Genomic DNA, 21,115 nt, shown 5'->3' on the forward strand with positions numbered 1-21,115 from the left:
ACAAGGTATGAAACTCTCCTCCATAACCACTGTAAGCTATACGGATAGTTACCTGGTTAACACATATTTACCATGACAAATTTCATTACTATCAACAGCGAAGAAAATAACACACCATTCTGCCCAGGCCTAGTCTGTGAGGGCGTTGAAAGTGGATGACAAAATTGTCTAACAACTGGTTTGCCCACCTCATCTAACATCGGCCGTGCTAGCTCTCATCATCTTCCAGGTCCCTCCCAGCACCAATGGGGCCTCAATTAAAAACTCCTCTGATGTCTAGTAACTGACAGAGACTCCATCACTTCCACACACGCCTGCCAACTGTGAGAGTGGCATTAAGATGTTGGAGGCAGGAAGGACTATTGATTTTCTTCTTCTTTTTCTTTTTGGTCGCTTCATTTCTTCACACAGAGCCATCTTTGCAATGCAGGAGGAACCTGGGTGCAATTATCAGTTTACAACGTTGTGTTGTCTAAATTTTTAATTAGCTTTAAAACAAGAGCTGCCTGTGAGATTCTGAGGATGTGTAGGACAGAATCACTAGTGACAGCCATCCGTACTAGAGCAGACTATCTGGCTGGCTGATAATGCTAAGTAGAAGAGCCAAGAGCAGACTGACAGGGATAAATAGCCTTTTAAAACTAAGGGTATACACTGAACCCAAACTTGATTTTATACCTGAGACACTCGTCGACACTCGCAGGGCAACAAGCTGGAAAAACAACACTATTACCATCTTGCTGTTATAACGAACATTATAGCAGTTACTTATACAACCATATGCAGCAGATCAACATTACTGTGCATTTGCAGTTGTGTTTCTGGTCACTGCACTAATAGAAATAAAATATTTTATTACTGAAGCAAACTGTAAAGCTGTGGGCTGCAAAACCAAAGCGATGATCTGAATGATGTTAAAATGCTCTATAAATACAGCATGTAATAAGTTTCTGTGGGTTTATTGCTATGAGCAAATTCTGAACATTACATTTATTAATTAAATCCACTGTATATATTAAAATATTAATTAGTGCATCGTTAAACTATGATTCCTGCTAGCAGTGTAATTTTATCATGCAGATATTGAGAAATTACTTTATGAAAGCAATAAAGTGCAGAGATAAAAGCATAAGTAGGATCTATTACACAATGACACAAACATTAACTAATATTCAGTCCCTTTCCTGCTGTAAAGACTTGCTAACTTGTGCTTATTTCATTGGCTCATTGCACCAAGAACAAACTGTGTGAAACGGTGTAGACAGTGTGTAGAAGGTGCACTGTACACATCTATTGCTGAAACAACTCCTATGTTGCATCAGTATAGTGCAAAGTGAGAAATATCACTCGGGATATGAACTTTAACATGACACTTATTGAACCATCCATTCAAGTCAGCAACACTGTAGTTTTTGTAATACCTCTTCCCACTTGCTTTCTTTAAATTGCTATGAAACTGTAATCACACAACTAAAAAGCATCAGCCCTCGCATCGACACAGTAGTGTGCTTTAAAAAAAAAGCCATAGTTCAAATCCACAGTAATAGTTTTTGCATACTGTACATGATACAATCTTTGAATGCAAAATATTTGATGTAAGCTTAAACCTATATCATAAACGTTCTATCCAAAATATTAAACTGCCTGGGACCTCTTCAAAGAACGGTATCTTATGTATGCTTTTACCACTGCTGCATTACTAGAATATATATATATATATATATATATATGTATAATGGCAGATTTATTTAAAAGACATGTCTCTGTATGTCTTTGCCTAGGGCTCTCATTATGAAACAGCAATTCTCATTTTCCTCAGCTGCAGTCTTTGGTGGTTACTGGAAAGAGGGTTATTCTCAAAGCAGTAAAGCTAGGCTGTGCTCAGACCAGGTCATCTCCTTCAGGTTAAGCATTTACGTCAACAACAAAATCAAACCACCTGACATCCGATTATAGTATCATTTCCTTAGCTTGGATGGAAATAAATACAAACACTGCTGGAAACACAGGTGCTGCTTCATGACTGTCAGAGACCAGGTTGACTGCTACAAACAGCCATAGCATTTGGTTACTAGAGGAATACAAAGTCTTATTTGAGAACCTTTCTCAGGGCAGATTCTTACTAACAAGAAGCTTCAAATGCTTTCATCGTTCCTCCACTCAAAGAAACAACAGCGTGCTAATTAATTCAAAGCGTTCTGTGATGTGATGAGAGGAGCCAGCTCAGATAATGCCTAACTAAACAAAGAAACGTCTAAAAGCCAGGCATAAAAGTGGTGTATACTATTCCCTGTCAATGTGTAAGCCTTTCATTATTTTTAAATCCAACATTAAAAGACAAAAAAAAAAAAAAGAAACAAAGTTTTGTTTAAAATTGACTTTTGCACTGACTGCAGTCTAGAAGTGAGTTCAAAGTCATGGCAAATGATTCAAGAGGATATTTAAAATACTTTAGGCTTTTAAACACCGGGACATCTTGTCCATTAAGGGTGAATCAATACAGATCCTCTTAGAAACTCTAGTAATTTATTGAGTTTAAAAACATAAAATTGTTTCTTCTCTCACTTATGTCTGGCTGAGCTTGAAGTTCTTGTAAAATACTTAGCAATCCAAAATCACCACTCAAATTGGTAAAAGTGCCATTATTTATTAGTGGAATTAAATTGAAATGCAGCATCCATGGCATATTTACATTGATTTTTCATTGCAGTCATTTTACAAAAGCAAAAAGCTACTTTAGGGCTATGCTTTGACAGTTCCTTTAGAGTCTCAAACAATGCCTCTAAGCTGTTACAAAATCACTGTCAAGTACAGCTTCACATGGCTTATTGCTTAAATATACTTTGTCTCCTTCCAGCACTTTCAAAAAATATCTTGGACAGACTAAAAAAATGATGGTAGATCTCCCTCTCAGTGGAATATGCTGTAGCTAATCACACCCTCACAACTTGTGTTCAGCTAAGTTGTTTAGTCTGAGAAAATGCCCGGCCGCTGGCTGAGAAAAGAGTCAGGGACAATATGTTCATACTAGTGTCCCACAAGGGTAGCACTTTCCACTAAACTAATATATCATGACTAAAATAAGGCCAGCTGATGCACAAATAAAAATGTTCATCCACATGTTTGCTAGTAAAAGCAAAGTAATAGTCCTGCTCTATAAAAGCCTACTTTAATCAAGTAAGTGTAATCAGTATATATCAGTATAACAAGTATTCAAAATAAAATGTATAAATCCAGAATAACACCTCTGCCTAGTAAACTATTAAATATTGTACTACTGGTTCAATATTACTCATGAATTAAGCAGCTTTTTACTATTGAGGTTGGTTAAAGTCGATTATTCTCTCATTTACTTGTATATTTACTTAATATGATTATTTAATATGATTATTTAATATCATTTAGTATTTATATTTAAGACATTTCCAATGAATACACACAAAACTGTAATTTCAGATATCGGCAACAATAGTTTTGTTAGTTACAATTATTTTGAAGAAAAAGTTAATTCAAGATATCTGCAATTCAGTTCACGTTAATTTTGAATTGCAAGATATCAAAAATCCTTATTAAAATATATATTTAATAGAACTAGGAGTAGTCACTCCTAATAAAGATATTTTTAATTTGCCACAATTACATTTTTACATCTAAAACTACTAATACCCTATTGCCAGATAAGTAGATACCTCCCTAAAATTCAATGAAAACTAAAATTAGTGATTTCTCAGTTTACTTGATCCTTTTTATCTGTCAAAGGTAGAAATGAAAGGTTGAAATGAAAGAACTAAAAATACTTATGTCATAAATAATATTTGAAAAATATAGGCACATTTTGAGGTTGATTTCTGCAATATACTAAGAAATTTGGGAGAGACAAAAGAAGATAAGAAGTTTATAAAATATTCACGTAACCCCTAAACCTCCACTGTGAAGCAGCAAAGTCACTGGCAGATAACAAGAATAGCTAGAATACAATCTAGCTATACACATGTGTATACACGTGCGTGTGCGTGTGTGTGCATGTGTGTGAGTTTTCAGAGACACTTTCAAACAGACCAAGATTGTACCGTTCTCTGGTAGTGAAAGTTTGTAATGTAGGGCTTGGTTGTACAGTGACTACAAGTAAAAGTACAATTCACAGTATATTCCCAATTTTGTCCAAACTACTTTGGAAACACTGAGAAATAATTTTACATAAATCACATATATGTGGAATGTCTAATGTTTCCAGATACAATGGTGGAAGAAGTACTCAGCTCATTTACTTAAGTAAAAAACACAACAATACAGCAGAGTAGAAATGTGCTATTAATTAAAACTCTTGCATTCAAAGTACAAAATGCTTATTTTATTTTATCATAAATTCAGTTTTATATTATTAATTAATTAAATTATTATATTAGTAACTAGTTGTGAAATAAATATAGTGGAGTAAAGGTAGGATAGTTGCCTCTGAAATGCAGAGAAGAAATTGGAAATACTTGTGTAGCAGTACTTGAGTGCAGTACCTAAGTAAATGTACTAGTTACTTTTGACCTCTGTCCACACAGACATTCAGTACAGTGCACCCAATGGTACGCATACACTAATCACAATGGGTGATGATTACCTCTCCCAGCAATTAGTTCCTGACACTGTGCATTGTTCTATTTTAGTTGCACAACAGATCTCTACAGCAATCAGCACACCTACACAACAAGGAGACCTTGAAGCAAATGTAAGATTGAGTTTGTCCTCTTTTCCTCCTTATTTTAATCACATTTCGGCACCATTATGATGCTGCTGTCGTCTTTGAAACCATCTGTCCTTTGCTCTAAAATATTTGATAAATAGCAAGAAAATACTGGGAGAAACATTATTTAATACATTCTTGTAGAGTCAATGGCAGATTTACAATGTACAGGATTACAACTTGAATCCTATTTTACTCTGTAACCTTGACAGCTTCTTTTCCTGCTTTGGAATACCGGCACTAATTCTTCTCGTGGTACACAATAAAAAACAGGACACACTTACTTTCATCACAGGATGTAAGTCACTCCTCTGCTGAAGCAGCACATATTTCAAACCTATAACCAGTTACATCATCGTGTCCACAGTGTGATCACATTATGTCACATGGCTTTACCAAAATGCTGTGAAATATTGAAATGCCTTGTGTGCCACTGAGCAGGAGTGTATGGAGGCTGCAACAACACATTCAATTAGTGGCATGCTAAAGAGATTCTTAAGTACAGTACAATGTGGACAAATGTGTTATTCATGTGTGGGGTATATTCGTCAAGGTTTTCTATCCCCAGTGTATCAATGAATATGGATGTTAAATAATATATTTATGATGCATTAAAGGTATAGGTAAACATTTTGGAAAATAGTCTTATTCTTTAAATGAAGAAATTCATTTAAAACTAACATGAAAGATAATGTGCAATGGGATTGCAGAGCAGTTGTCCTTGGACTAGACACTGAAACCCCATAGTAGCACCATCATATGTCTGCAGCTGTCCAACAGCAAATTGTTCATTCTTATTAATTAGCGGGCTGTAGACGTGCTGTTACACAGTTTAGCAGTTTTTGCGCTAAGCTAATCACCTACAGGCTGCAGCTTAATTCTACGTATATTTAATCTAAATCTCATCTAACTCTGCAACTGAAAGCAAATAAGCTTGTTTTCCAGATTGTCAAACTATTCCCTTTTTTATATCAGCTGAACTATTAAATTGGTTTAATTTCCACTTCCTTTCCAAACGTCCATCTTCAGCTGGACTTAACTGAAGTTCTCAGGTTCAACACTCAGCAACAGTTCTCTGAAACATTAGTCTAACTTAGCTGTGTATCCCTGTTTGGATTGCTTAACCCTTATAACAACCACACGAGGAAAATGACCCGACAGTACAAATGGTATCACTCTTCATCTGGAAGAGTAAGTGCCTGAAAGCATCGAGACAGAAACGTTATAGATATGACAGAATCTTGTGGTGTGGGTCACTGAGCTGTCTCTGCCGTTGACAGAGAGTTGAGCTTACTGTGAAAACACACACGAGGAGGGCAAGTGATGAAATTTAACACAGTTGACAATATTAATAAGGTAAGAGGAGCGAGTTTGTTTCCTCATGGACAGCTTGTCTGTAATAAGCTGCAAGTTGTCAGGCTCTGGAGAGACAGGCGTGGCTACAGAGTCCTAGCCAGTCAGAAGATATTAATGCAGCCTGAAGGGAATGTGAGTCATCGCAAGCCACTGTCCATTCACACTGGTATCATGAGGAGCACGGCGGCAGAATGACTTAATCACAGTCATTACTGTGATATTTGACACTGGGGTTGAAATAAAGGGCTGTGTAATAGGTGTGTTTCTTATCAGGCAGTGAGTCAGTGAGTGCTTACGTATTTTCAAGTGAAGATGTCAGTACATATGGAGGTGAGTGAGTCGAGCACTGTGCCCACCCGAAACTCCTCTCCTCCGGGACACAGCCACACTCAGTCTGTTCTTAACTTCCATTTCACACTTGGTAATCAATTACTGGTCTCTAGAGCTATCGAAGAAAAGAGCCACCTAGCCTGAGAATAAGCTACATCTCTCAATGCCTCCTAATTGAAAACACATTATAGCGTTGGACAATGCTCTTTGTGTGTAGCCAGCCACTAATTTGGACTGTTTGCATGCACAGAACAAAGTAATTTACTTAGGATGCAAACAACCTTTGCAAGACAATAATTCATGGTGTTATCAGGTGCAGAGTTTAAGCATCAACTAAATGGCTGAATAATTAAATAACCAAACTTCGAAGGTGTTCCTACTCATTTGTTGGTGGCTATTTTCCTAGTGGCTGAGAAAACGCTGAATCTAATCATTTTATGTCGTGAAGCCAAGACTGATGCCAGACCTCCCGAAACCAATCCCTCTTATAGGATTTAGTGGGAGCTGTGTGACACGCTGCACACTGCAGGGTCCCACTGGTCCCAATGATAGTCCTTGCTGTGAGTCCAAATCAAAATTAACCCGATCAATAACAAAAGAGGGCTTTTGTGTGTTTACTGCCATCATAAATACAGTGTCCTGAAAAGGAAAGTGAGGGAGGACACGGTGAGACAAGCTTCTACTGAGTTTGGAACAGATATAAAGATGTCAGACTGCTGTTTGCTGGGAAGGTGCCAGTGGGTAACAGCACACTGCCACAATATGATGGAGCAAAGATGGACCCTGCTTTTGATCACACCCATGAAGACAGAAATAGAGCCAAGGTGTATGTAGGTAAAAAAAGACATCCATGGACACACACACACACACACACACACACACACAAGCAGACTGACCTTTTCTTGCAGAACAAAAAAGACTCTCTGTCTAAGAGGAAATAATATTATTTGTAGTATATAGAGTAATATTATAGTATTAATTGTTCCTACTCAAACTGTGCAAGAAAGCTTGTTTTAGTAAAAAGTCAAGATGGCAAAAAAGGGGCAAGAATAAAGAGCAAATAAATCCCAGGACAAAAGAGAGGAGCTCATTTTATCTCTGGCATTGTTATATTCTAAAAGAGAAGCGCACAAACCAGAAACTTCCCAGAACTGAATCCAACCCAACAATTCCTCAGAGCCACTAACAGTATGACTAGGAGCATGGCAAATAACATTGCCTGGGCCGCGATACAGGGATAAAATTTCTTGTACTGAAGGCCAAAAAAGAGAACCTTTAGGCATTTTAACAGTACTGACAGCAGAAAGTGTCCCAAGTTAATAATTTTGAAATCTGTTTACAACAGCGCCACTGCTTCCTACCTGAATTTATTTTAGATTGCCTGCATTTCTTCATCTGTCTATTCAGTTGTTTTCCTGGCTGGGTTCCTGATAAGACCGAGCATACATTCGGCAGGAGAAAGAAGACCTGTTTGTGCACTGGACACTAATTAATCTATGCTCCGTCGGGAAAGTTGCCTGCTTGCTGCTTTACTGACAACAGATTCATTTACACTGCTGTTTTCTGCTTCTCCGAAGGCTATGTTAATTGCATTTAAATTAGTTTTTGTTCAGTACAGAACAAGGACAGGCAGATTAGTCTGTTATAAAAGCTGGAAGCCAAAAAGTGATTTGTGGCATTATATTTCTCAAAGTTGATTGACAGAGCTTCTGATATAAGATCCTACCAGAGAAAGCTTGTAAAATATTGTATAAATAATTACAATTACTGCAAGTTCACAATCACTCTAATGAGAGAATTTCTGAACCACAAGACCACTGCTGTTTGCATCTTTCTGTTTGGCCCTGTGGCAACACAAGCAGAGAAACACTGTTACGTTGAAATATTTTTGTGCCTTAAATCAAACTGCCACACAATATTTTCAGAGATTCTAGATAAAAAAAAAAGAAACAAATGAGCGAGGCTATAATCAGAGAAAACACTCTGAGAGACAATAAAAAGGAATTAGTGCTTTATGGCTTCAGTAAGCCTGGCAGGTAGCTTATTAGACGGTCATGAAATGTCAGGATCAGGCTCTACAGACATGATAATGTAGCGAGGAAAAGGGTAAAAAGTAAGCTGACACAAATTTAAAAAAAAAAACAACTTGACGAATGGCTGACTATGCTCAAGCTGAAAACCTATCATTAGCACCCGTGTTTGATTCCATTTCTACTACAAAGGTCAATGTTGTATTTTTTACGACAATTTACTCACTGAGCGCTGGTTTAGAGTGCAAATGCTTTTTACTACAGTTTTGATATTATGATAAACATTCTCAACGATTTTGTGACAGAAGGATATTAGAGTAGGTTGGCTTTGAATAAGACTCTCTGAAGGAAACTGGAAGGACTTGAGGAAGCTGAGGGACTGTGTAACTGAGGTAATTCCTGCAAATTGGAATGAACACAGAAGAAAGACAACCTGTATTTCTGCACAGGGCCCATTCATGAAGTTGACTGAATTGCGCTAACTTTGCTGAGAGATTATCGCTTGCAGCAAAGCTGGACAGGAACGAGGGTCATGACAGTCAGATATATGTACTGTAGACACATCATAGTCTAATGTTTAATTTATTTTTTCCCTTTTTCTTTAGTTGCTTTTCAGTGGGTGCATGTTTTAGTGTATATTCAGTTTTAAAGCAGCAAATTATTGTAAATATATAGTATTCCTCACATCTGTGTTGACTGTCCATGTCCTCTATCCACCTATTTCAGTGGTTCTTTGACAAAGGGAAGAAAGGAGGGGTCTTAACATTTTTTAATGAAAGTAATTTGAATTTATACATCCAAAATTCAAAGCTTTTTTTTTATATGTGAAACTTGACACCTGACTGTTTGCATTTTTTGCTGTTTGTATGTTTTTTAAAGTCTTTTACACACAGGCTAACTTTGTTTGTGCGTGTGCCAGAGACTAACTGGGGTATGGAGTGAGATATGGGAAAGTGGGAACATTGACAGGACAAATAAAAAAAGCAGACATAACATAAGAACACAATGGTTGACTGAATGAATGAGTGTGTTTGTCTTAGATGTTTTCTGTTTGTCTGTGGCCTACATGAAAGAGAAGTATGTAGGATTATATGTTGATATTATTCTGCTCAGTGCTGGGTTGTTCTACTTACTATCATCTTTAGCTTGTTTAAAATGAATAATGCACAAGAAAAGTAAAAAAGTGCTTATTAAATTGCAATATTGCGCTAAAAAATTTGTTCCACTGTACTGTCCATTCTAGGTTTCCCTGCTCTGCTTTACCACACTCTTCTCTGCTTTACCCAGCCCTTCAGACTTTAGCCTTAGTCTATATTGCAATAAATAAGAAAGCCAAAAAAATTACCAGTCAAGCAGTAATAACGTACCTTCTCCGTTTGGTTAAAAGGGTAAACCATTCAATTCATAATTTATGCTGCGGTAACATGTGGGGAAGTAAAGAGAGTCGTCCTTGTAATTAGTCTGTAATAGTCAGATAACTGTTGTCACTTTGGACTTTGTAACCTCACATCAACTTGTAGGTGTTTGTAAGGTGCAAAAAAATGTGCTGGAAATCCAGGCAAACATGGTGAAAGAATGCCAACGTCACCAGACATGACTGAGTCCGGGAAGCAAATCTGGGATCCGCTTACTGTCAAGCAACAGTTCTAACCACTGAGCCACTATGCTGCTCAGTAAAAGCCTGAGAACGCCAGCTAGATAGTAAAATTCAGCAGAGAGTCTTTACACCATGTGGGGTGATCTCCCTTCCTGCCAATGAGTCCATCTCCTGCCTGTCAGGTCATAGTGCCACAACTCTCCGCTCAGCAAATGTTTTCTCCTTCGTCTTCTTCTTACTTTCTGTCATCCACTTCTCACCCCTCCTAACCTTGTCTCCCTAGCCCCCTCTCTCTCTCTCTATCTCCCTACCTCATCTCTTTATCTCCTTCCCTTCCTCACTCCCTATCTCCATCCACACACTGTTCACTGTAAATGCTGTGCCAGCAGAGTGATGCCGGGGAAATGGCACCATCCTCATTGAGAGAGAACGTCGGAGTGGGGGTGGTGCTAGAGGGGGGTTCAATGACAGGTCCTGAAACCCAGCCATCAGACAACATGCAGCAATCACACAGCTCCAGTAGATGGGATGCATAGCTTAAGCTCCACATTCACAAAGGGATCAGTGACAAAATTGCAGGATATAGACTCTTAAGCCCTGAAAACTCCAATAACATTATTCTTTTTGAGGCGAGTTGAATAGGCTGGGGGTGTGAGACAGTGCAAGCCATTGCGTCAGGTGGAGAGGGGGACTGGCATTTTGTTGCTGGCCAGACGAGGAGGCAGAGCACAGTTCATCTGAGGACTGAAGCTGCTCCTTTCCATCATTCAACTGTTCATTAATTCCAGCTGTTCCAGAGGGTTTCCCTGGAACTAAGCCTTGCTGCACTCTGCAAAATCTATCAATATCCCAGCAACACGAAAACACGGCCCATTCCAGAGCTCGCTTTAAAAATGACCAGTACCCCGCAAGACATCTCTGAGATACATAGTGTGCATGTGCTGTGTGCATATGTTGTTGACAGTTGGGATGTTTCTGGTGAAGTAGTTAATTGGTTGTGACTATAAAAGAGGTAAGATTAGCATGGATGACTTAACACAGACTCTAAGGTGTAGCTCATGCCTGCCCACATAGTGCTCTGCTCAGTGTAGGTAAAGAGTTCATTTTCTAATAATTAACCTTGTCAAACTCCTGTTCTGCCTGGGGGAGATTTGTATTACTATTGTAATTTTTCAATCAGAGATTGGGGAGAGTGTGAAATCTTAACATGCTTGTTCACCCTCTGCCTCCCCCCCATCTTTTCCTCTTTTTTTACTCTTCCATCCCTTGCTCTGTTTTTTCACTCTAATAGTCCATTCAGAAGTTTAAGTAGATTTCACCCACTCTTATAATAGGATTCTCAGCTGCTTGAGTGCAGTGTGCTGTGTTTGTGAGTGTATACAGCGAGCAAGTGCGCTTGGTATATCAACTCAAGCCCAGCACACTCCACACTCTGATACTCCAGCAGAAGAGTTCTGCTAGGTCAAAATTAATTACAGAAGCTGTTAAGCACACACCAGCTGTTGTAAACAAATGCAAATACATTTTCATTTCAAACAACCCCCCTTGTATCATGGCACACAAAATATTGTAAATCTTCTGTGTGTTTACTAAAAACTCGGGCAATCATCAAGCTGCGCTGGCGCCCATACAGAGAAATTATTCTCATTCATGTAAACCCAGTTGCTGAAAATCATGATCACCACTGTTTCAATTAGGGGTTTTTGCCATTTTATGTGTGGATTTACTTCTTTTGCTGTCCCTTTTTCAGTCTTGATTACATCGCACTTTAATAACTCCATCCCTCTTAGCCAGATATGTTTTTTCAGTCTGTTCTGCTCATTTGTCTTCTTCGACATTTTTTCATTTTATGTGCATGCAAGGATGCACTTGTGCACCTATTTGAATAATAAGAATTAATAAAATGTATGATTAATATAAAATGTTAACTCAAAAGGATTTAACAGTGGGTACAATGAGGTACTGTACAAAACAACACATCTCTTATAACTTATAAAAGAAGATAAAGCTAGCTAAATTTCGTAAATGAAATACAATCTTCTTCTAGTACAGATGTTAAAAACTGAGAATGCATTTTTTGAAAGGTTGTACCACAAAGTAAAATAACAGCATTCTTAAAGCCAACCGGTTATCCTGCCTCATCTGCTACCTCAATGTCACTGCATCTGAGGCAGGATCCTGAAATGCACTTACCTGTCACCTCTAATCAAGGACCATTATGTAATACAAAACAGGGACTCGAAAGGCTGAAAGATGTATGTTTACAATGTCAGATTGTAATTTGATGTGCAAACTTTTATGTAGGTGCTCACTAAACAGATGGTTATCTGAAATAGTATTGATGGTGATATTATAGTGGGACTTTATTCCTTTTTCATTCCACTTCATGCTGTTTTATACTTTATTTCCACCATGTTTCCTTAGAAAATACTGTACATTTTACATCACTACACTTATTCAAATGGTGTGGTTACTGTTGATAAAAAGATCAGATGTCAACTTCAGCTGTGCGATTCTCTGCTACCAAGCAGCTGCATTAATTTCAATCAGAGGCAGCAACTTGCTGCTGTGTAGGAAATGACAAGATCACTGATGAACAAATAAAATGTACACAGCAGCCGCAAGAAACAATGAACTGTGGACTTCTTGCCATTGCACACACTCTCCATAATACAAGCTAGCTAGATAGGTTTGATCCTACTAATATCCAGTGTCAACTGATGAGGACACATCTCCTCACATGCCTGACAAAGGGAGTGACTGATTGTAAACATGGCTTTTACACCAACTCTGTTCACTATATAGTTATAGTACAATAAATAAAATACACATAGATTATTTTAGAAATATTAATCCTACAGTATGTTACCAATGCCACTCATTAAGAGCAAAACACTAGAGTAATGCCCATCGGCCATGTGGCAAGACAAATTTACTGGATGAAGTTGATGTGACTGTCCCCGAAAGTGGATACTATGACGGGCCTACTGCCAAGTGAGGACTGAAACTCCAAGTCATCTAAAAGCATTTCTTCCATCAGTCTAAAGTATCATTATTTGCTTCAATGATGTTGAAATGTCAAAATTACCACAATCACTCCTAGGAACCAACCTGTAGAGTTAAAAGGTTTGGCCTAAACCTTTACGATGTAAGGTTTAGAATTCCATCCCCTGATAAAAGACACGGCAATCTAAATGACATAAAATGAAATAAAAGAGACATAACGCACATGAAAAGCAAAAACAATAATACAATAGCAAATTTTAAGCAAAGTCTTCTTTTAGCAAAATCTTAAAAAGTGCATCCATCCAGCAGGCGGAGAACAATAATTGCAGCCACACACCAGTTTAGCACAGTAACTTTACAGTCGCATTTTATTCTCACCATGTGTTTAATACCTTTCCACTCCCCCAGTGGTTCCTCTGACTGGTTATCTGTCCTGTTTTGAAAGAGGCCAACCAAACTGTTAGAAAGGCCACCCTCCCTCAGCTATACAGCAAGACTACCCTGCCAATCGGCCATCCTGTTTCTAGACAGCACAGTCATTTCCCAGCCCAGTGGAGCAGCACTCCCTGACCTCTGCCTCGACCTCCGTCTCAACAGCCCAAGCTCCAGTACCAGCTCCAGCCCACAGATCAGGCTCGGGCCACCTCTACTTATTTATGAGCCATTTCACACAGGGCTGCTCCCATTAGAGACTCAGCCTTGGCCCACCTTACACGGCACTCTCCTTGCGCTTAGCACATATAGTACACCACTAGGGCCAGAGGGACATAGGCGGTGGTGGTGATGGGTGGGCTGAAGAGACCATTAGGCCTATCACATAGCTACTGCCACACACAATTCAATAATGCTTTAAACAATCTGGTCCTTCTAGGAAACTGTTCACTCCACCTTGCACAATCTTTTATTACTGTTTTGCCTTTTAAAATGTGTAATGAACAGCTATTTGACTATGCTCAGGGAAATAATCACCCACTGATTCAATTTAATGATGCACAAGAACTGATGGGTTACGCTTATTGGACCATAATTGGACATTTTATTATTTCTCATTTGTTTCTTTGTGATGAACTCTTACTTTTAGAAGAAAACAAAGATACAGACTGAAAAAGTTGAGTCTCTACAGCATAAAATTCAACTGACAGATTGATTCATGAAAGCATACAAGACTTTAATGAGAAACTCTGTGTATGCATGACTGAAAACAAGATTAGTCTGAGCTGGTAACATTCAAACACTGCAGGAAGCCAGAGCATATTAGGTTGTTTACTTTGCACCAGAGTGGAGGTGACAACATTGACTAAAAGACCTAGAAGTATTTTACAAAAGGAGATGAAGACCCACACCCACCTGTGATTGTGACAAAGGCGTAGCCCTCCTCACCAAGGAGTGGGTTGATCAGTCGGCAGCTGTAGGTGCTGTTGGGCTCTAGCACAACCGTCAGCATGCTGTTCATTGTGAACAGCCCTTCCTCATTGGCCACCACTGAAGTGGTGATATTGTCTGTAAGATTGCGCCCGCTCCCATCCTGCCATATGACCCCAGCCTCAGGATAACCACCATAGGCCACGCAAGTCAGGGACACCTCATCACCTGGCCGCAGGTTGGATTCAGGCTCCAAAGTCACCACTGGCTTGGAATACGGGGCTGAGACAAAGAGGAGGAGTACACAGAAAGAGAAGAAAAAAACGGTTGAGGATTTTGCAGGGGAGAAGAATAAAGGAAAAGAGCAGGTGAAGAAGGAGAGAGAGAAGGGGAATAGCATACATACTAAATTTAGCTTTCTGCATTTTCTGCAGTGAGAGTCATCTTGGGAACTGTTTGACATGATTTCCATTAAATTGCTAATTTTATTTAGGGAGCTTAGCATAACACAGCTAAAGATCCCACAACATCTTTAAAATATCCTGATGCTTCATCCCTACACTCCAAAGCACTGAGCCACTGAGAAAAGATCTCTGCTGCAAGCCAGGAGGCCGACATGGGCAGGCCTTGGAGAAAACTGGCAGGCTCAGAAATTTGGGACGACTCAGCCAATGGCATGGAAAAGAGCATAGAGTGATGGAGGTGAGAGGTGCATCGCCAGGCTCGGCTAAAATCACGTTTCTCCAATCCCTTGAGCTAACTCACAACTACAGAGGTGGCTGGTGTATTCCCAGAACCAATCATGGTACAGCAAACAGTGGGGTGGTGTTGAGGCCAAGATGAAATAAGTTTGTCTGAGCTGCTTTTTGAAAAGTGGACTCACACAAAGACAGACTTAGCATGGTACACTTTAACTTCCGCAGCTGTTTGTTTGATGGACAGGCAGATTTCACTGAAGACTCCCTTTCTTTTCTTCCAACACAGCATGAAGTCTACAATCTTAACTGTAAAGGCTGGCTAAAAATAAAGCATCCATAAATCTAATGCATAAAATGGAACCAATTTGTCACTGCTGGAGATAGCGTTTTCCCTCTCCCAAGCCAGGAAAAAAATGTTATTCATTAACACCGCCTAATGCACATCCACCCTAGGAGAATACAGGAACAGTCTCAACAGATATGAAAGTGTGAGAAGGAAGAAAAGGTACATAGTATCATTAAAAATAAATAAAAAGCTTTCAGCTGTAAAGGCAGTCGCACAGAAGAGAAGATGTTAGTGATGGCTGATTGACCGTAACAACAGCTAATAATCAAAGCCAGCAGATATTGACCATGACAGAGACCACAATCAGCGGTTATTGACCAAAAACACTTCTCAGCAGCCCAGAGGAAACTGTTTATCACCTGTTTATGTTTGGGGAGAGAAAATGGCCTTGAATCACAGTCTAGATTTCTAAATGTTCAATACATTTTATTGCATACTAGTGTATATGTGTATTAAAGTATTGAGGACAAATCACTTTCAATTAGTGACAGTGCAAACACTAGCTAATAAAACAGAATATGTTGTACACTGCACAGAATGAACTCTGAAAATTAAATTGTTTGGTTATTGGGGATGATGTCATCAGGTCACATGACATCGCAATGTCAGCTGTATGAATAAATGGAACACAATTGTGTTCATCTGTGTGTTTCTACATGTTGCACAAACGTCACTGCTTGACTCACCGGCCACCTGCAGCAGCAAAGCAGCACTGCCGTAGTCCTGCACCCGGACGAAGCAGGTGTAGCTGCCTTCATCAGCCACCACCACCCTTCTCAGCAGGAGCGAAGCATTGCCTAGGCCCAGCTGGGAGTGGAACAGCCTGGTACGGTTAGCGAAGCTCTCGGCCTGGTCCGCCAGCTGGTCGCGTCCCTCCGAGTACATGTGCACACTACGCATGGTGTCTGTCAGCTGCCAGAAGACACTCAGATCAGACAGGTTCATCGGGCTGGCATGGCTGAAGGAGCAGTTGAGTATGGCATCCCTGCCATGCAGCGCCACCACTGGCTGCTCTGGAACTTGTACTTCCATCACGGCTACAAGAGAAGAGGAGGGACATATGAGTAATATAAGATGAAATGAAAACACTTTCAATCAAAATGTTGTCATTAGAGGGGTATTTTACTTTATGTTAGACAAAAAATACAGTAAATACATTTGCAACATCTTAGCTATATTCTGAAACTCAGACTTCTTAATATTTATTGAATCACAACATTATTATAGTGTTCAAATGTAAGGGACACATTTGGGAAAAAAGAATCAATGCAACAGTTTGAAATACACAATGTGACTACTACAGAAACAATCACTTTGTTTGTGCAGAGTGGTAACAGGGAGTGGTTTAGATGGGGTAGAAGAGGGAGGATCTGGAGGTAAGCATTAGGACTTTGTTCCTATAGGTTTTGCCTCCTGGTGATAACTCAACGCACTGAATCTCAGGGATGAAAGCGACAACATCTGTATAACTTTAGTTTTTTAACATTTTATTGGCAGGATAAAATAACTCCATTAAAGAGTGGGTTTTTGTGAGACTGAAGAGTGATTTTGCTTCTACTTCTTTGGGGCGGCAGACGTGTTATGACACTTAAACCCTGTAGAAGCGTCATCATCTATGTGCAGCTGGCCAACAACAATTTGTTGAAGGCGATCAATAAAGTATGTTTTCATTATTATTATACTCATAGGTCAAGGCTGCTGATTTTCATCCGTGAGTATGTATGTGTGTAAGTGTGTGCGTGTGTGTGCCAGTGTGTACTGTTTGTCTAGACTAGGCCAAGAGCAAAGAGAGACACTGCATAATCATTCTGGATTAGCAACCATCTCAGGCAGTCCAGAGTACATCCATAGTATTCTCAAGAGTCAGCATTTTCCATTGATCGCTGTCTGCTCTTATACAACGCTGAGACACTCATCAGCATCACAGGGGAGAAAAAAACCCAGTCAGCCCCTGCAGCGATACACTCTACTTTATGCTCAGCACCTATAATTGTTATAATCACAGTGGCATTTTAGCCTCCTCACCCCTTTTTGAGCTCCATCACACAGTCAGTGTCAGTGTTGGAACACTTTGCTATGAAGGATGTTTAACTGCTGCAGAGGTACAATAATTACTTTCCCTATTAATGACAAACAAGTCTTTCATCTGAGAGAGTTCATATATGGATGGGTATTGCTAAGTCAAGGCAGACCTATTTTCAGTCACACTCAGCCAATCCCAGCAAGGTAGCCACTCCACATCCCACCCACACCAGTGTGCTCTTCTGTAGGAACAGTGCCACCTACTGTCTAAGATCACAGGTGCAGAGCAGAGGGACATGTTGGGACAACCTTGTGTTGACCTGAATCACAGAGTGATTGTTCATCACAACAATTCTCTATGGTGAAAATTAAAAAAGTTCATTTTTTTTACTTTCCTGTTATTGCAAATGCTCTGCTGTTGCTGTGTAGGCTTTTTTGTGATCACATATCATGCCCATATTAACTAAGCAGGGCTACAGCACAGCAATCTATGGCAAGAGCAGGCAGCATTGTTCTGCCATCAGTAGGGGCGACTGAGAAATGCTGGGGTGTGTATTTTGGCTGTCTTTAAAGTGGACCCAACCTTTGCTGTAATGACTAGGTTGCTGGAGTTTTTGTAGGAATGGAGGGTCAGTGACAGCCCTCTATGAGACGTGCATGTTGAAGGAGGAGGAGAGAGAGCAATTAAATCACTCCCTGAGCAGCCTGAGATGACTCACACCACTGAGTTCATACAGGAAGGGGGAAGGGAAAGAAAGGAAGCAGAAGAAAGAAAGACAGGCCAGGCATCAAGCTCACAATTAAAGACAATATCGGGAAACAGGCCAAGGAAAAGGATGTGGTGGAGCCTCAAACACGAATCCCTCAACAAAGACCAAAGACATGTCAGAGAGGAGAGAGATAGAAACTCCCTTTGCTCATTCTATATCTCCACCTCGCTCCTCCTCTTTCACTCACAGCTTCTTTAACCAGTGACCTACCACTGGCTCGGGCCAGTGGTAGGTCACTGGTTGGACTTGTGCAGAGACTTTGACCCACATCTGGAGTAAGAACGCAAGGGGAGCATTTTGAATTTCATCAAGGGAGGGGAATGGAAAGGAGAGCACGCTAGGTTGGCTGACGTCATGGAAAGCGCACGTGATGTCCTGTTCTTCAGAGGCCAAAGTGAATCACAGCACACACTTTTGATCTAGTGCTGTTTACAAAAACCAAGTGTGTTCTGTACGGTATCTGACGAGCGGAGTAGCTGTTTGATCATCTCTTCTCTGGTCTGCTCACAACATGAAAAAACATGCATTCTCTAAAGAGACAAGTGTAAGTAGGAGAGGTTAAAGATTATAACACAAGTGGTCTTTGGAGAGAGGGCTGGGTTGTGCCTTGTAGACAGACCCATGGATTCCTCTTAGGAGGGTAAGAGGGGATCCTGTCTCTCTCTTTACCCTCTCTGTAAAGAGATGCTCAGAAGCCATAGAGGGCAGCCTGGGAGATGCCAAGCTGTGGGGATTTACACACTGCACTTTGTGTTTATAGGCCTCAGCTATGTTTGAGTGCCTGCAAGACAGAGACGGGCACTTTCACAGCAGACATGAAATAAACTCATTACAGACTTTGTGAGTGCTGGCAACGGGCCCCCGCTTAGTGAGACACATGGCTGGCTAGAAAAGGCTGCAAGTGATCTTCACACTGCTACCACCACCCAACACCTTGTCACTAACACCTTCTTAGATCCTACATTTCTCAGGTGCATGTGCACTCACCAGTCTGGTGCTGATTTGCTACTACCCAGAGCTTTTCAAGTAGTTCATTGATGCTAACTAGGCAGAAGATGAGCACAGAGGCTGAGTGTGACACTAAGAGATGGTAGATCAAGCGGATCACAGGGTGACACACGAGGCTGTTGGTCTAGTGATACCTATGACCCTGTCAGATACAGACTGTTGAGCGCACATGCACAATACTGAACTGGGATTACTGAGCTGCCCCACTCAGTACGGTTCACATCTGATGATCTGCACACTTTAAATTAAAATTAACCCTTCCTTTATAAACAACTACAATTAATGTAATGTTAGTTGGTTTACAGCTAAACAAATTAAACTAATCTAGAAAGATAGGATAAACAATTGTGCCAGTGGCTTCCCTGGGTGGGAAAAGTAAACACGTTTCAAAGAGAATAAATGATATGAACAGCACTAGTTCTGCTGGATCACACTCTCAGCCTTGGCCACTAAATGAAGAAAGGTACATTTCAAAGAGAGGCTGCTAAAATAACCTGTTCAGAAAAGATTGATTCAGAATAGACTGTATTTGGTTTTAAAGAACAAAATGTCCCGGGGAAGAACTCAAACACATATTTTTATAGGCACATGTGTAATTGTAATTGTAATTGTTTCTGGCTTCTGCTTTGTTAAACTCGTACAATAATAAGTCAGATGAGCTGGGTTTGTGCTGAGAAACGATACTATGCATTTGGGACAGGTTTGAAAAAGACGATGATGAAAAGGAGTGCACTGAAACTGGTAAAGAATTTGTGCAGACCACCAGACCACAGACCAAATCTGACTGGATGAAATTGATGGAGAAAAAAATTCTAAATCTCAAATTCTTTCTTGCACTTTTTCTCTTGATTCCTTGTCTTTCAACCTTTTTAATGTAATATGACATAATTGCAGTAAACATATTCCTATTTGTTCATGTATCAAGACAGCTGAGGCATCTGTGACAGTAAAAAATGGTTAGAACACCAGTTAATTAATGCTGACAGGGGCACTTTGGATAATTTGGAGACCAGTAGGGGCTTGAGCCCCCCGCGCCAACACCGTGTGCACTCCCCCTCCTCTAATTCCTGGCCACATATCGAAGCGTCCCTGGTCAAGTCGCTGTACCCCGAACCCTTGGTGCCTTAAGGAGGGGCTGCCTGTCCACAAGAATTTCCCTAAGGGAGTAACAATTATTATTTAAAATGAGAACTAAATATGATCTATGATGCTGACTGGTCAGAAATGTCTGTGGCATTTCTTTAATTGTGCAGCACAAACACACTAGCATTCAGGGTGGCATTCAGGGTGCCCCAGAGGGCAAAGGGTGTCATTCCACCCTTTGCCCTCTGGACCTGTCTGACTCGTCCTGATGCCCAACTTCTGGCTGGAGATCTCGTCGCCTGGATCCACCGTTTGCCCTTTGGGATGCGTTTGGAGACTGGATTGGTCACAAGCTACTATGATGTCGGTCCCGGCCTCGGCGAACGTCGGAAGCTGTTTCTTGGAGGTCTCGACTCAACGCTCGATAGTCAAGGAATGGAACAAGTCTGCCTGCAATAACTAACTGGACTCCATATTAACTTAAAAGACTTTAACTGTTATACTGGACTGCTGCCTACACAGCAAGTAATCACCCATATGAGGATGGGTTCCCTGTTGAGTCTGGTTCCTCTCAAGGTTTCTTCCTGTTGCCTTCTCAGGGAGTTTTTCCTTGCCACTGTCGCCCTCGGCTTGCTCATCAGGGACAATCACATTATTATGACTCATACACATACACTGTTCATGTACTGTTCTTTGGTTGTGTAAAGCTGCTTTGTGACAATGTCAATTGTAAAAAGCGCTCTACAAATAAAATTGAATTGAATTGAATAGC

The 21,115-nt window shown here is 40.2% G+C and overlaps 1 protein-coding gene across 1 annotated transcript in view; it reads right to left on the minus strand.

Annotated features, from left to right (window-relative positions):
* Nucleotides 1–21,115, minus strand: part of cd276 (CD276 molecule) — a 59,427-nt gene that overhangs the window by 26,911 nt on the left and 11,401 nt on the right. The window contains exons 3-4 of the mRNA XM_026378835.1: nucleotides 16,147–16,497; nucleotides 14,402–14,698 (exon numbers count right to left, since the gene is read on the minus strand). Coding sequence (XP_026234620.1) covers nucleotides 14,402–14,698; nucleotides 16,147–16,497 — 648 coding nt within the window. The remainder of the gene's footprint in view (nucleotides 1–14,401; nucleotides 14,699–16,146; nucleotides 16,498–21,115) is intronic.

Source organism: Anabas testudineus, chromosome 3 (genome assembly GCF_900324465.2).
Source record: "Anabas testudineus chromosome 3, fAnaTes1.2, whole genome shotgun sequence".
NCBI classification, from domain to species: domain Eukaryota; kingdom Metazoa; phylum Chordata; class Actinopteri; order Anabantiformes; family Anabantidae; genus Anabas; species Anabas testudineus.